The 14,500-nt window shown below is 41.3% G+C and overlaps 1 protein-coding gene across 9 annotated transcripts in view; it reads right to left on the bottom strand.

Annotated features, from left to right (window-relative positions):
- The window catches only part of cep295 (centrosomal protein 295), a 93,746-nt gene that overhangs the window by 20,203 nt on the left and 59,043 nt on the right, over positions 1–14,500 (bottom strand). For 6 of the 9 annotated variants that reach the window (XM_052025964.1, XM_052025959.1, XM_052025963.1 and 3 more), the window contains exons 22-24: positions 11,446–11,617; positions 6,497–7,155; positions 2,480–2,530 (exon numbers count right to left, since the gene is read on the bottom strand). In XM_052025964.1, coding sequence (XP_051881924.1) covers positions 2,480–2,530; positions 6,497–7,155; positions 11,446–11,617 — 882 coding nt within the window. The remainder of the gene's footprint in view (positions 1–2,479; positions 2,531–6,496; positions 7,156–11,445; positions 11,618–14,500) is intronic. The other 3 variants (XM_052025968.1, XM_052025969.1, XM_052025965.1) reach the window with 1 other exon arrangement.

The following is a 14,500-nucleotide window of genomic DNA, read 5'->3' as shown; positions in this document are numbered from 1 at the left end:
TAGAAGAATAAGAGGGAACCGAATTGAAACTTGCAAAATTCCGACACAGTAAGACTGATAGCAAGGAGGACGTTTCCCCAGTCTGGGTGTCCAGAATGATGGATCACAGTGATAGGCTCCAAGGCAAGAAATTTAGGGCCTGAGATGAGGAGATATTTTTTTCATTGAGAGGGTGGTGAACCTGTGGAATTTGCCACCTTAGAGGGCTGGAGATGTATTTAAGGAGATACATGAATTTCTGGATGCAAAAGGTATAAAAGTGTGTGGGGAGAGAGTGGGAATATGGTATTAAGATGGATGATCAACCATAATCATATCAAATAATGATGCAGGCTCAAAGGGTTAAATGGCCATTCCTGCTCCTACTTTCTGTGCTTATATGCTGAAAACCTGGTAAAGTCATAGAAAGTACACAAATCTGATCACTGCATTCCGGATATAGTAAGATCAGAAAGAGAATAGGGAGAGGAGGATTAATGAGGCGGTTCACAGGGCTGAAGCAAAAACAGAAAATGGTGGAATTATTCAGCTGGTCAGGCAACAGAAACAGAGTTAACATTTCAGGTCAAAGACCCTTTGTCAGATTTAAAACAGTAACTCTTTCTCTTTCCACAGATGCTGCCTGACCCATTTAGTGTTTCCAGCATTTCCCGTTTTTGTTTTAGATTTCTAGCATTTGCAGTTTTCTTGATTTTCATTTACTGATAATAGGTTGTTAAACTTGGTTACAGGGAAGGATTGGCTAGGCTGGAATTGTTGCCTTTGGAAATAAGAATACTCAGTAGAGATTTCACAGAGATAATAAATTATGAGCAGCCAACAAATAAGAAAGACCTATTTCACTTAGCAGATAAATCAGTGCCCCAGACCTATGAGAATAAAGGATTAGAAGGGAGTTGATGAAGATTTTTCTACCCAAAGAGGGGCAAGAGTCTACAACATATTTCCTCAAAGAATGGTGAAGGTAGAAATTCTCATCATATTGGAAAAAAATTGCTGAAAGAGCACTTGATTGGCAGTAGCCCACAAGCTACAAATTGAAAACCAGGAAACAGGATTAGCCTGAATAACTTTTCAGCCAGAGTTGGTCAAATGGGTTGAATGGCCCATTGCAAATTTCCAGCAATCAGCAACAGAATCGTTCATATTCATTGATATTAAAAACTTATGAATTATTTTTTTATAATTATTGGATTTATAATTATCTAGCAAATGAAATCTAAATATGCACGTCAAAAACCAAATTAAATATCTGAATTTCAAATCTGGCAGAAGGTGACAATAATAGAGGGGATGATCCGGTGAATTAGTTGACATGGGATTCAAACTGCACCATATTCAAGAATTTCTCCTCTATCTTACTACGAATAAGTTTGGCAGTATAGATCTTGGTCCAAATGACAATGAGACCATGGCACAGAATTTGCTTCAAGTAGCAATCTCACAGAGTAAGTGCATGATAGAACAAAGAACAGCACAGCACAGGAACAGCCCTTCAGCCCATGATATCAGTGCTGACAATGATACCAATTTAAATTGCACATCTGCCTGAACATGGTCTATAGCCCTCCATACCCTGCTTGTTCATATGTCTGTCTAAATGCCTGTGAAGCATCGCTATCATATCTGCTTCCACCACTTCCCGTAGCAGGCACCCAACACCGTGTTTAAAAAAAAAATTGCTGCGTACATCTCCATTAAACTTTCCCCCTCTCAGTTTAAATCTATGCCCTCTGGTATTTGACATTTCCATATTGAGAAAAAGACTCTTGAATATCTACCGTATCTATATGCCTCTCATAATTTTAGATACTTCTGCCTGATTGGGGGGGGGGGGGGGGGGGGTAGGAGGGGCCTTAAATTATGTTGGCTGCTTTTCTGAGGCAGCAAGAAGTGTAGAAAGAGTCCATGGAGGGGAGGCTGCTTTTCGTGACATGCTGAGCTGCATCTACTACTCTCCCCAACCTCTCCTTGTTGTGAATACTTCTAATCTACATCTCCACCAATTTTCACGTCATCTGCAAACTTCACAAGATCACAAGACAAAGGAGCAGAAGTACGCCATATGGCCCATCAAGTCCGCTCCATGAGCTAAACTAATACTATTCCTATCTAGCCCCAATTTCTGGCCTTATCCCCATATCCCTTGATACTTTGACTAGTTAGATACCTATCAATCTCTTCCTTAAATGCCCCCAGTGATCGGGCCTCCACAGCTGTACGTGGCAAAGAATTCCAAAATTTCACTACCCTCTGGCTAAAGAAATTTCTCCTCATTTCTGTTTTAAACCTGTACCCTCTAATCCTAAGATTGTGACATTCAAACGCAAGTAGATAGCTTTAGGCAGGGATATACAGGAGGGACAAGTTGGTTGGGGTGGCTGCTAGGAGGGTCGTGGGCATCATACCTGCTGCATGGAGCTGTGGGACTAATAGTGATTATAATAGTATGCTGTGTGGTGCTGGCCTGTCTAAATACCTGTTGCAAGGTCCTTATTAATGAGCTCTTGGCCCCGTTCTCAGCGCCGCTCTAGTTTATCATGAAATGATAAAAAGGAGAGAATGAGGAAGTGAAGGGTTAAGAATTGCAACCATATCTATAACTGGCAAACAAAATATATATAGATGCATTTATATTTCTTTAGCAAGGACTAGCAAGCTGCTGACCCACTAGTTAGGTTGGAATGTTAAGTATGTTAACTGCCTTTGTTTCGGGTAACGAACCATTCCGATATGTCAGATGGTGGCGATACTGAGCGTAATTAACATCGAGGTGAAGACTTGGTCTGAACAATGAAGGGTGATACCTGCCTTTGAAAGCCTTGATTATAACTCAAGGTGTGATAGCTGTCTTGGGATCTGTATAGCTTGACCGGAACTCGCGGCGCCGTTTGCATAGGATGTGCGTGACAATTCCTGTATAAATGTCTGTCTGCCCTTTGTTCAGGGAGAACTTGGGAAGCGACTCTTAGTGAGTGCTGAAGAGAATTCTCTTAGCGGTGCACTGCTAATAAAGGTATTTGTTCGAATCGACCTCGTGGCACTGTGTTACTTACAGCGGGCAGAAGGGGAAAATTAATTTCAGGGCGACAATTTCTGTTTTAAACCTGTACCCTCTAATTCTAAGATTGTGCCCTTTAGTCCTGGACTCACCCACCAAGGGAAACAGCTTAACCACATCTACTCTGTCCAGTCCTTTCAACATTCTAAATGTTTCTATGAGGTCCCCTCTCATTCTTCTGTACTCCAATGAATACAGTCCAAGAGCCCACAAACACTCATCATAAGTAAGCCCTTTCATTCCGGGAATCATCCTCGTAAATCTCTTCTGAACCCTCGCCAACATCAGTGCATCCTTCCCAAGATAAGGGGCCCAAAACTGTACACAGTACTCCAAATGAGGCCTCACCAGTGCCCCATAGAGCCTCCTCAACACTTCCTTACTTTTACACTTTCTACCTCTGGAAATAAATGCTAACATAGCATTCGCTTTCTTTACCGCCAATCCGACCTGGCGGTTAACCTTTAGGGTATCCTGCAAGAGTACCCCCAAATCCCTTTGTACTTCTGTACTTTGAATTTTCTCCCCATCTAGATAATAATCTGCCCATTTATTTCTTTTTCCAAAGTGTACAACGGCACATTTCTCAACATTGAATCTCATCTGCCATTTCTTTGCCCATTCTCCTAAACTATCTAAGTCTCTCTTCCACATATCTTGGTGTCGTCTGCAAATTTAGCCACAAAACCATTTACTCTATCATCCAAATCATTAATGTACAATGTAAAAAGAAGTGGCCCCAACACCAACCCCTGCGGAACACCACTAGTAAGCGGTAGCCAACCAGAACAGGATCCCTTTATTCCCACCCTTTGCTTTCTGCCTACCAGCCAATGCTCCACCCATTCCAATATCCTACCTGTAATTCCATGACCTCTCATCTTATTAATCAGCCTCTTGTGTGACACCTTGTTGAAGGCCTTTTGAAAGTCTAAATACACAACATCCACAGCTTCTCCCTTATCCACCCTACCTGAGATTTCCTCAAAAAACTCCAATAGGTTGGTCAGGCAGGATCTTCCCTTCACGAAACCATGCTGGCTTGGTCCTATCTTGCCTTGCACCTCTAGGTATTCCATAACCTCATCTTTGAGGATCAATTCCAATAACTTTCCCACCACCGATGTCAGACCAATAGGTCTGTAATTTCCTTTATGCTGCCTCCCACCCTTCTTATACAACGGAACTACATTTGTGACCTTCCAGTCCTCTGGAACCATGCTGGAGTCAATTGATTCCTGGAAAATTATCACCAATACCTCCACAATCTCTGAAGCCACCTCCTTCAGAACCCGGGGGTGCACCTCATCCGGTCTGGGAGACTTATCTGTCATTAGTCCATTTAGCTTCCCAAGCACCTTCTCTCTAGTAATCTTAACTGAATTAAGTTCTATCCCAAGACCCCTGACTATCCGGTATATTGCTGATATCCTCCACAGTGAAGACCGATGTAAAATATTCATTTAGTTCCTCTGCCATCTCTCTGTTATCCATTATAATCTCTCCCGCACTGTTTTCAATTGGTCCTATATCAACCCGTGTCTCTCTTTTACTCTTCATATATTTAAAAAATCTCTTGGTATCTTTTTGAATGTTATCTGCCAACTTCCTTTCATAATTCATCTTTTCTTTCCAGCCCATCCACATTTTCGTTCAAATTATTTACATAATCACAAACGACAGAGGCCCCAGCACTGGTTCTTGCTGGGCATATACCTCCAGTCAGAATAACACCCCTCCACCACCACCATTTTCTATGGCTGAGCCAATTTTGAATCCAAGCTACCATAAGACAAAGGAGCAGAATTAGGCCATTTGGCCCATCGAGTCTGCTCCACCATTTGATCATGGCAGATTTACTTTTTCCTCTTAATCCCATTCTCCTGCCTTCTCCCTGTAACCTTTGAAGACCACCCTTACTAATCAAGAATGCATCAACTTGAGATTTAAATATACCCAATGACTTGGCCCCCACAGCCATCTGTGGCAATGAATTTCACAGATTCACCACCCTCTGGCTAAAGAAATTCCTCCTCATCTCTGTTCTAAAGGGACGTCCTTTTATTCTGATGCTGTGCCCTCTGGTCCTAGACTCTCCCATTACTTGAAACATCCTCTCCACGTCCACTATCCAGGCCCTTCAATATTCAGTAGGTTTCAATGAGATCCCCCATCATCCTTCTAAACTCCAGCGAGCACAGGCCCAGAACAATCAAATGCTCCTCATAGGCTAACCCTTTCATTCTCGGGATCATTCTCGTAAACCTCCGCTGGACCCTCTCCAACACCAGCACATCCCTTCTTAGATATGGGGCCCAAAACTGCTCACAATACTCCCAAGGTTGCTGACCAATGTCATATAAAGACTCAGCATTATACTCTTGCTTTTATATTCTAGTCTTCTCTAAATTAATGATAACATTGCATTTGCCTTTCTTACTACTGAGTCAACCTGCAAGTTAACCTTTAGGGAATCTTGCACTAGGACTCCAAGTTCCTTTGGTACCTCTGATTTCTGAATTTTCTCCCCATTTGTAAAATAGTCTACGCCTTTATTCCTTCTACCAAAGTACATGACCATACACTTCCCTACGCTGTATTCCATCTGCCAGTTCTTTGCCCATTCTCCCAACCTATCCAAGTCCTTCTGCAGACTCCCTATTTCCTCAACACTATCCGCCCCTCCACCTACCTTTGTATCATCCGCAAACTTGGCCACATTAACATATCAAGTGAAAAGTAGTGGACCCAACACCGACCCCTGTGGAACAGCACTAATCACCAGCAGCCAACCAGAAAAGGCCCCTTTATTTCCATTCTTTGTTTTCATCAGTCAGCCAATCTTCTATCCAAGCCAGTTCCTTTCCTGTAATACCAGGGGCTCCTATTCTCCTTGTATTCCAGGCACCTTAATTTTCTGGATCAGCTTACCATTGTCAAAAGCTTTACTAAAGTCCATCTATGAAACATCCACCCTCATCAATCTTCATCATCTTCTCAAAAAAAACTCAAGTTTGTAAGACATGACCTCCCCACACAAATCCACGCTGACTAACCCTAATAAATCTACGCTTTTCTAGATGCAAGTAGGTCCTATCCTTAGATGATAATTGTTTCTGAAAATGGAAAGTTCCCTGATACTGCAGAAACCAATGTACATTAGGACAAAGGAGGGTTAGTTTACTGCCACATAACCTATACTTGACACAAGGATCTGTGACAAATCACAGAATTTAATAATATTTATCCCAAGTGATAAAAGTAAATTTTTAAAAAAGGAGCACAAATATAAAAAAATATTTCCAATTCCTGTAACAGAAATAAATATCAGGCCCATTATGTAAGGCATCTTGTTCAGAAGCTAAAAGAAATTACAAGGAGGAAACAATTCTTGGCCCAGAAGCACCTCTGAACCAAACACATGCTTCAACTTACTGGCATAACGGTCCCCAACAGGCAATCTCCTGGCATGAAATTTGATGGTTGAGACTGATCCCTTTGAGCTTCTAACTCACATTCATGTTCCAGGATAGCGTCAGTTCCTACTTTTGTATGAGGTGACCACTTAGGTTGCATCATGGGATCCTGTTCTGTAATTTGGTGTACTTCATTAGAAATACAATTGTCCTCTTCCGATAACATTAACTTAGAGGCTTCAAAAGATAGACTATCCAGAGTGGCTTCATCATTTGAATTTATTGTTTTGATAAAGGTGACAACCTGTGTTTTAGACTCATAGCCCTCCAGGCTTTTCCCATTTTGGTTAGGGATTTTAAACTCGCTCACTGTAGTCAATGTTCCATTTAGTTGGAAGAATGGACCAGCATGCTCTTGAGAATTTCCTCCATCATCAGTTCGCAATTTTTCAATGGCTGGTTCAGAATAAGATGATTGGTTCATGGAATCCACAGTCAATGAATCAGCACCTACATTTTCAATTCTTAAAAGGTCAGATGGAGGAATGTATTTATTGTTTATTGAAGTTTCATTATGAAATTCCTGCTCTAAATTTTCAGACTGGTCCACGCTTGAACTGTATTGTCTTGAAGTAATTTCCAGATGAACAGGTTGAAAAGATTCCAAACCATCGTTTTCTGCAAAATGAAATCCTCTTTAGTCACACTGCTTCAGCAAAAACAAACTGAATTCAATACAAGTCATTGCTATGTCATCTCATATATTTCCTCTGCTGATGGAACATCAAAACAATTTTGTTGTATTCAGTGAAGCCGAATTTTGATAAATACTTTGTACTTGCGAAAAAATTCAATAAGACTTTTCCTAGAGTTAGTTATAATCATACTAAATCATTGGGACAACATTTTGCTCCTTTCCAGACTGCTAAGTACAGAAGGAGACCATTTGGCTCACCAAGCCAGTTCCCATGAGACCAATTCCATTAGTCCCATACCTTATCTCATTTCTGTGGACCCCTTCAAATTTTTCTCTGATACAAGTCCATCTTTTTGCTATTTTCCTGCACTCAGGGGTAATTTATAACAGCCAATTAACTTACCAGAACATCAATGAAATGTGGGAAGAAACCAAAGCACCTGGAAGAAATTCAGGTCACAAAAGTGGAAATAAGCTACAAAATCTTGATGAAACAATTATTTTTAATAATTATCTCACACGTCATTAAAATCAGTAATGGCAGAACAATAGAAAATTACAATCAAAAACTTGCCAAATTTTAGTCTTAATTTCAAAAAAATTGTAAGGTATTTAATAATTTGCTGTCACCACCCCCAAAAATGGCCCGCTGCTTCAGTTAAAGTAAAACTGAACATGCCTTATGAATGTGAGAATTCCAATGGACCAGAGAAGTCGAGAAAATGCTGCCCAAAAGTTTGGGACTGCTGAATTTATGCAGGAACAATGAAAGAACTGATGTTGCAGGCACGTACTGAACTGATATCATTGTCCTGCAAAATTATGTACTCAGATGGGAAGGGCTCCTTTAGATGCTGGCAGATCTCTGCAATTTTAACATTTCTGTTTTTGGCAACAATATGCATTTTTACAGTGTAATAATTTTCCATTAGTTGCAGTTGTCCACAATCTCAAAAAATATATTGGCAATATGCCAATATCAGATCAATTTTAATTAAGATTTCACAGTCACAAGCTACATACTTGCTTTCTAATTCTAATAGAATTAGATTAAGTCGATGTTTGTCATTTATCCCCTCAGGTATAATCAAGCCAATATATCACTTGCGATCAATCTGACAGAAGCTCTCTCTGCAAATGCTTGGATTAACTTAGCTTTCATAGATGCACTGGTTTTGCATTCTTGCTCAACAAAATGAACCAAAAGAAATAATGAGAATTGGCTCATAGAAGAAAATTCTCAAAAAGCTAAGAAAAAAACTGCAAACCCAAAGTAAAATCAGAAAATGGTTTTACCCAACAGGGCAGGTAGTACCTGTGGACAGAGACAAGGGTAACGTTTCAGTTCATTGACCTGAAATGTTAACTGTTACTCTCTCCACGAATGCTGCCTGAGCTGCTAAGCATTTCCAGCTTTTTCTGAAGATAATTCTCAGACTGCCTGCTTGAGGGCACTCATTTAACTTTGCATCCAAATCATTTTGTGCTTTTCCACATTTTTTTTCAGTTATACATACAAATGAATGTTGCCACTGTCATAAGATAACCTAATGCATAGTTCAAACTTTTTAGGAACATAGTACTGACATACACTGGCTTGGTACTTGTACTTTCTTGAAAACTGAAGTGAAAGATTCATAACCACTCAGTACTTTCATTTGATATTACCATCAGGAACATTAGCATAGTTGTTAAATCACTGGACAAGTAACTCAAAAAGGTCCAGACCATAAATCCCACCTCAGCAGATGGGGGATTTAAATTCAGTTTTAAACACCTGAAACTAAGAAGCTAATATCAGGAACACTGACCATGAAACTCCCACACTGCCATAAGAAACCATCAAGAAACTCTTCAGAGAGATAATAAAAGGGGCACCTTATGCTTAGTAACCCCAGGCCCTCAGTAAAGTTGCAGTCTTTTAACAGTGTTCTAAAAATGGCCTAACCAGCTAACAGTGGACCAAAATGAAATGACTCCCTTTTTAACAATACATTGGAGAGCACTGCAGTGGCCCTTTTTAAGCAGCGTTAAACACTGATCTTGCCAGTGATTGTCACCACATACCATGGGAGAATAAAACTGATTTTACTGATGCGTGGTTTTGGCAAGTACTAAATTGAGAATTTTTGAAATAGCTCCAATAACCAAAGGCCCGGATCTTGTTGATCCAGGTCTAACATTCAGAATTACCAGCTAAGATCTGCCATGCCTGTATTTAGCAGGTCCCACTTCTGTTGACATTAAGTGCCCGTAACTCCAGCATTATGGCCTGATGAGCAGCAGGGTATCCAGTAGCACAATAAGGAATCCCCTTTTCTGAAATGCCGCAAAAAGCTTTGGCAGCTGGCAAATATCTCACCTCAACTTTACTGGCTATAAACGCTATAAAAGTATTTCAAATGCTTTTAAATATCTCTGACATTCAGAGACATTTAAAAAAGTGTTTAAAATGAAGTAAAATTAATTTAATAAATATTTTGAAATAAAGATATAATATCTTTATTATAAATACTAAAAAAAATCAAAAAGCACATATATAATTAAAAACATTAAACAAAAAAATTTAATAGAGCAATTTACTTTCCTTTATCCTTGTAACAGTAACCTAATTCAAATCTATTTTAAATCCAAGGGTATATTTGGGACTCTCCACAATTGACTACATGTGGAAATTCTAGGCTCAGTACAACTTAAATGCCAGAAGTTCAGTTCAATTCCTCCAGCAGTTACCAGTGAAATCCAGGCTATTGTGTTACTAAGTAGTCAGAGATTTATAATGTGGTTGAATGCAAAGGAACTTATTAAGATACAGTCTCATGAAATTTGCTCTGTGCATTTACTGGGCCAGCCCAAGAGTCAAGATCATAAGATTCAAATTGAAATCTACAAACTGGAGAACAAAGTCACTGACAGCTGGATGACAACAAAGGTCATGATTCATCATTTCAAAACTGCCTTGCTGCAAATGAAAAAGCCTTATGGCAAGAATGTCCATCTCAAATCTACCAAAGTTTGCTGGAAGTTAGACACATTATATTCTCTTTAGCTCATGTTTTAAAACCAAATTTATATAACCAGATTTCAATGATTGGTAGTCATACAGAGTAGGCAACTTAGTACAGATATAATTTTTATTGTACAAATACCAGCAAATTTTGTGTCCTTGGCCCTGAGCACTCAGAGGTAGGTTGCGCTTCATAAGTGTTGGAATTTTTCAGAACTTAATAGTAGTCCATTTCATTGGATCAAGTAACTTTTCTACCAACTATCTACATAACACTTGTTTTGCTTTCTTCAAGATGGTAGAAATTAAAGTTAGTTTTTAAGGGTTAAGTTTCTCCAAAGCTGAACATCTTTTATCTAATTTACATTGTTGTTTTCAGTCATACAATGGACAGAGAGAGATAGGACACGTGGTTGAGTGGTGCTGCAAGAATCACCTCTTGCTCAATCTCAGTAGAACTAAAAAGCTGATTGTTGACTTCAGGAAGGGCAAGGAGGGAAAACGTGCATTGAGGGGGAAAAAAATTGGTGTGGAGAGAGTCAGCAGCTTTAAATTCCTTGGCGTCAACATGTCAGGTAACTTGTCTTAGGCCCAACACACAGATGCAATCACAGGGATGACAATGGCAGTGGCTTACTTTCTTAGGATGTTAAGGTGGTTTGGCTGGTCACCGAATACTCTTAAACTTCTACAGATGTACTGTTGAAAGTATCTTTACTGGTTGCATCATGGTCTGGTACGGCAATTCAAATTGTGCAGGAACCCAAGAAGCTGCAGAGAGTAGCGGACACTGCTCAGTACGTCATGGACATCTCTCTCCCCACCATCGGTAATATCCATTGGAAGTGCTACCTCAAGGAGGCAACATCCATCATCAAAGATCCCCACCATCTGGGCCATGCCACCTTCTTGCAGCTACCATCAAGCAGGAAGGACAGAAGCCTGGTCCCACACCACCAGATTCAAGAACAGCTACTTCCCTTCAACCATTAGGTTCTTGAACCAACCAGCTCAATCCTAATCACTACATTTTAGCAACACTATGATCACTTTGCACCAAAATTAACTCTTTGTTGTAATTGCGTTCTTTCTTATAAAAATTGTGTATAATTTATGTTTTTCTTGTGAGTGCTGCTTATATGATGCTATGTGCCTGTGATGCTTCTGTAAGTTTTTCATTGCACCTGTGCATATGACAATAAACTCAACTTTGACATATTAATACTACATTTTCACTTTCTCCACTTGGAGCCAAGATACTCACCCTCATTATAGGAATGCTGAATGTGCTCCTCCACTTGATCTACATCTGAGGCTGTTCTCCCAGAGTCTGGAGTGGATACAATATTGTCAGTAGGGGACTGCATCTCTGAGCTTGTGGCTGGGGTAGAATGCTGATTTCCTAAGGTGTTGCCAATACGTGGGAAATTTGAATTCTAGAATGATTAAAATAAAAGATTATCCTCAGCTCCTTCACCTTTCCAAAGTATTTTTTGTAGACAATGTTGTGTTTTGAAGTTCAGGTAAATGGACCCTGTACTCCATAAGTAAAACATCACACCCAATTAATTGTAGAACCAAGATGAATATTGACAATGTCAACCCTATGCTGTAGCTGGTCATCTGGACTTCCAGCATTTCTCACACCTAAGGAGAAGTATGTAATAGCGAAATTCATAAAACTGCAGTTTTTAAAATTTAGGAAAACTACAGTGTACCCATGTTATGGCAACTTGAGTAATGGAAATTTGCCCTTATGGAATTTACAAATCACTACCAAAAGATCTGAGATAGGGAAGAAAAATTCTGTTGACAATACAATCAAAATTCCCTTGCCTATCAACCACACATCTGCAGAGCCATTACCGTCAAGAGGAAATGTTCCTGTAGGAACATTTCTCCACTCTCAACCACAGCAGGAGGGAAGCCACGGTTAGTAAAGAAGTTAGAACATTACAGCACAGTACAGGCCCTTCGGCCCACAATGTTGTGCTGACATTTTATCCTGCTCTAAGATCTATCTAACCCTTCCCTCCCACATAGCCCTCCATTTCTGTATCACTCATGTGTCTATCTAAGAATCTCTTAAATGTCCCTAATGTATCTGCCCCCACAACCTCTGCCGGCAATGCGTTCCACGCACCCACTACTCTGTGTAAAAAAAACTTGCCTCTGACATCCCCCTTGTACCCTCTCCAATCACCTCGTGTTAACCATTGTTGCCCTGGGAAAAAGGCTCCGACTGTCCACTCGATCTATGCCTCTTATCATCTTGTACACCTCCCAATCTGCTCCTCAGCATCTCTGCTGCTATTGAGGGGCTCTGTAGAATACTCCCAATAGAGTGATCGCTCCCTTCCTATTTCTGACTTCCACCCACTGACTCAGTAGACGATCCCTCTAGTTCATCCTCCCTTTCTACAGCTGTGACTTTGTTCCTGATCAGCAAAGCCACTCCCCTACCTCTTTTACCTCCATCCCTGTCCCTCTTGAAACATCTAAAACCCAGAATATCCAGCAGCCATTGCTGCCCTTGTGACAGCCAGGTCTCTGTAATGGCCACTACATCATAGTTCCATGTACTTACCCATGCTCTTAAGTTTGTCACCCTTGTTCCTGATACTTCTCGCATTAGACACACTTCAGCCCATCCAACTGACTGCAATTTTGCCTTTTCAACTGCCTATCTTTCCTCGGTCTTTCTACATTCTGCATCTACTTATACACTAAATGCACCAACCTCTGACCTATCACTCTGGTTCCCATCCCCCAACAAACTAGTTTAAACCCTCCCCAACAGTTCCAGCAAACCTGCCTGCAGGAATATTGGTCCCCCTTCAGTTCAGGTGTAACCCACCCCTTTTGTACAGGTCATACCTTCCCCAGAAGAGATCCCAATAATCAACAAATTTGAAACCCTGCCCCCTGCACCAATTCCTTAGCCACACATTCAGTTGCCAAATCACCCTATTCTTACCCTCACTGGCACGTGGCACAGGCAGCAATCCAGAGATTACTACCCTTGAGGTCCTGCCTTTCAACATCCTACATAACTTCTTATATTCCCTCTTCAGGACCTCATTTCTTTTCATACCTATGTCATTGGTACCTACATGTACCACGATCTCTGGCTGTTCACTCCCCCTTCAGAATGCTGTGGACCCAATCCGAGATGTCCCTGACCCTGGCACCAGGGAAGCAACATACCATCCAGGAGTCTCTTCCACATCCACAGAATCTCCTGTCTGCCCCCCTTACTATGGAATCCCCTATCACTACCGCCCTCCTCTTTTCCCCTCTTCCCTTCTGCACCACACAACCAGGCTCAGTGCCAGAGATCTGGTCACTGTGGTTTTCCCCTGGTAAGTCATTCCCCCCCAACAGTATCCAAAGCTGTATACCTGTTATTGAGGGGAACTGCCACAGGGGTACTCTACACTACCTGCCTATTCTCCATCCTTCTCCTGACAGTCACCCAGCTACCTGCCTCCTGCAGTTTAGGACCGACTGCCTCCCTGTAGCTCTTATCTATGTACTCGTTATCCCATAGGAGCCGAAGGTCATCCAGCTGCAGCTCCAGTTCCCTAACATGGTCTGTAAGGATCTGCAGCCGGATGCACCTCGTGCAGATGTAGTTATCAGGGAAACTGGATGTCTCCCAGAACTTCCACATCTCACAAGCTGAACACACCACTGACCCTGGAGCCATTCACATTATTCTAGACTGGCACTATAGGAAACACAAAGAAACGAACTTACCAGAGACTGACATTTGCCTCTTCTCACTGAAGCCTCTTAAGCCAAAGCCCCAATCCCCCACTGGTCCACTACAATAATGGCCTTCCCTTTATTTGCTGCTGTTAATATGCCAATCAACTGGTAACAATTTGCAAATGTGCCTCATTTAGACTCTTGCAAGGTGAAACTCACAAGCACAGGCACGACTCACCTTTTCAAAGGTCCCGCTCCAAATCTGGCTCCAACTCCCGACTCTGCAAGGTGAAACCTTGTTGGACATCTCAGATGTCCTGGAGTGGAAGCCCTCCCCTGGTATCATCTACTGCATTCGGTATTCCAAGTGTGGCCTCCGCTACATTGGCGAGACCAAACGCAGACAAGGTGACTGTTTTGTAGAACACATGCACCCTATCCCTAACCACAATCTGCATCTCCCTGTTGCCAGTCACTTCAACTCCCCCTCCCACTCCATCACTGATATGTCAGTCCTCGGCCTCCTCCACTGCCAGGAGAAATCCAAACACAAACTGGAGGAACAGCACCCCATTTTTGGTCTTGGGACCTTACAGCCAAACAGCATG

The sequence above is a fragment of the Pristis pectinata genome, chromosome 11 (assembly GCF_009764475.1).
Source record: "Pristis pectinata isolate sPriPec2 chromosome 11, sPriPec2.1.pri, whole genome shotgun sequence".
NCBI classification, from domain to species: Eukaryota; Metazoa; Chordata; class Chondrichthyes; order Rhinopristiformes; family Pristidae; genus Pristis; species Pristis pectinata.
Note: the sequence above shows the minus strand (reverse complement) of the source record. Positions and strands in the feature narration are given on the sequence as shown.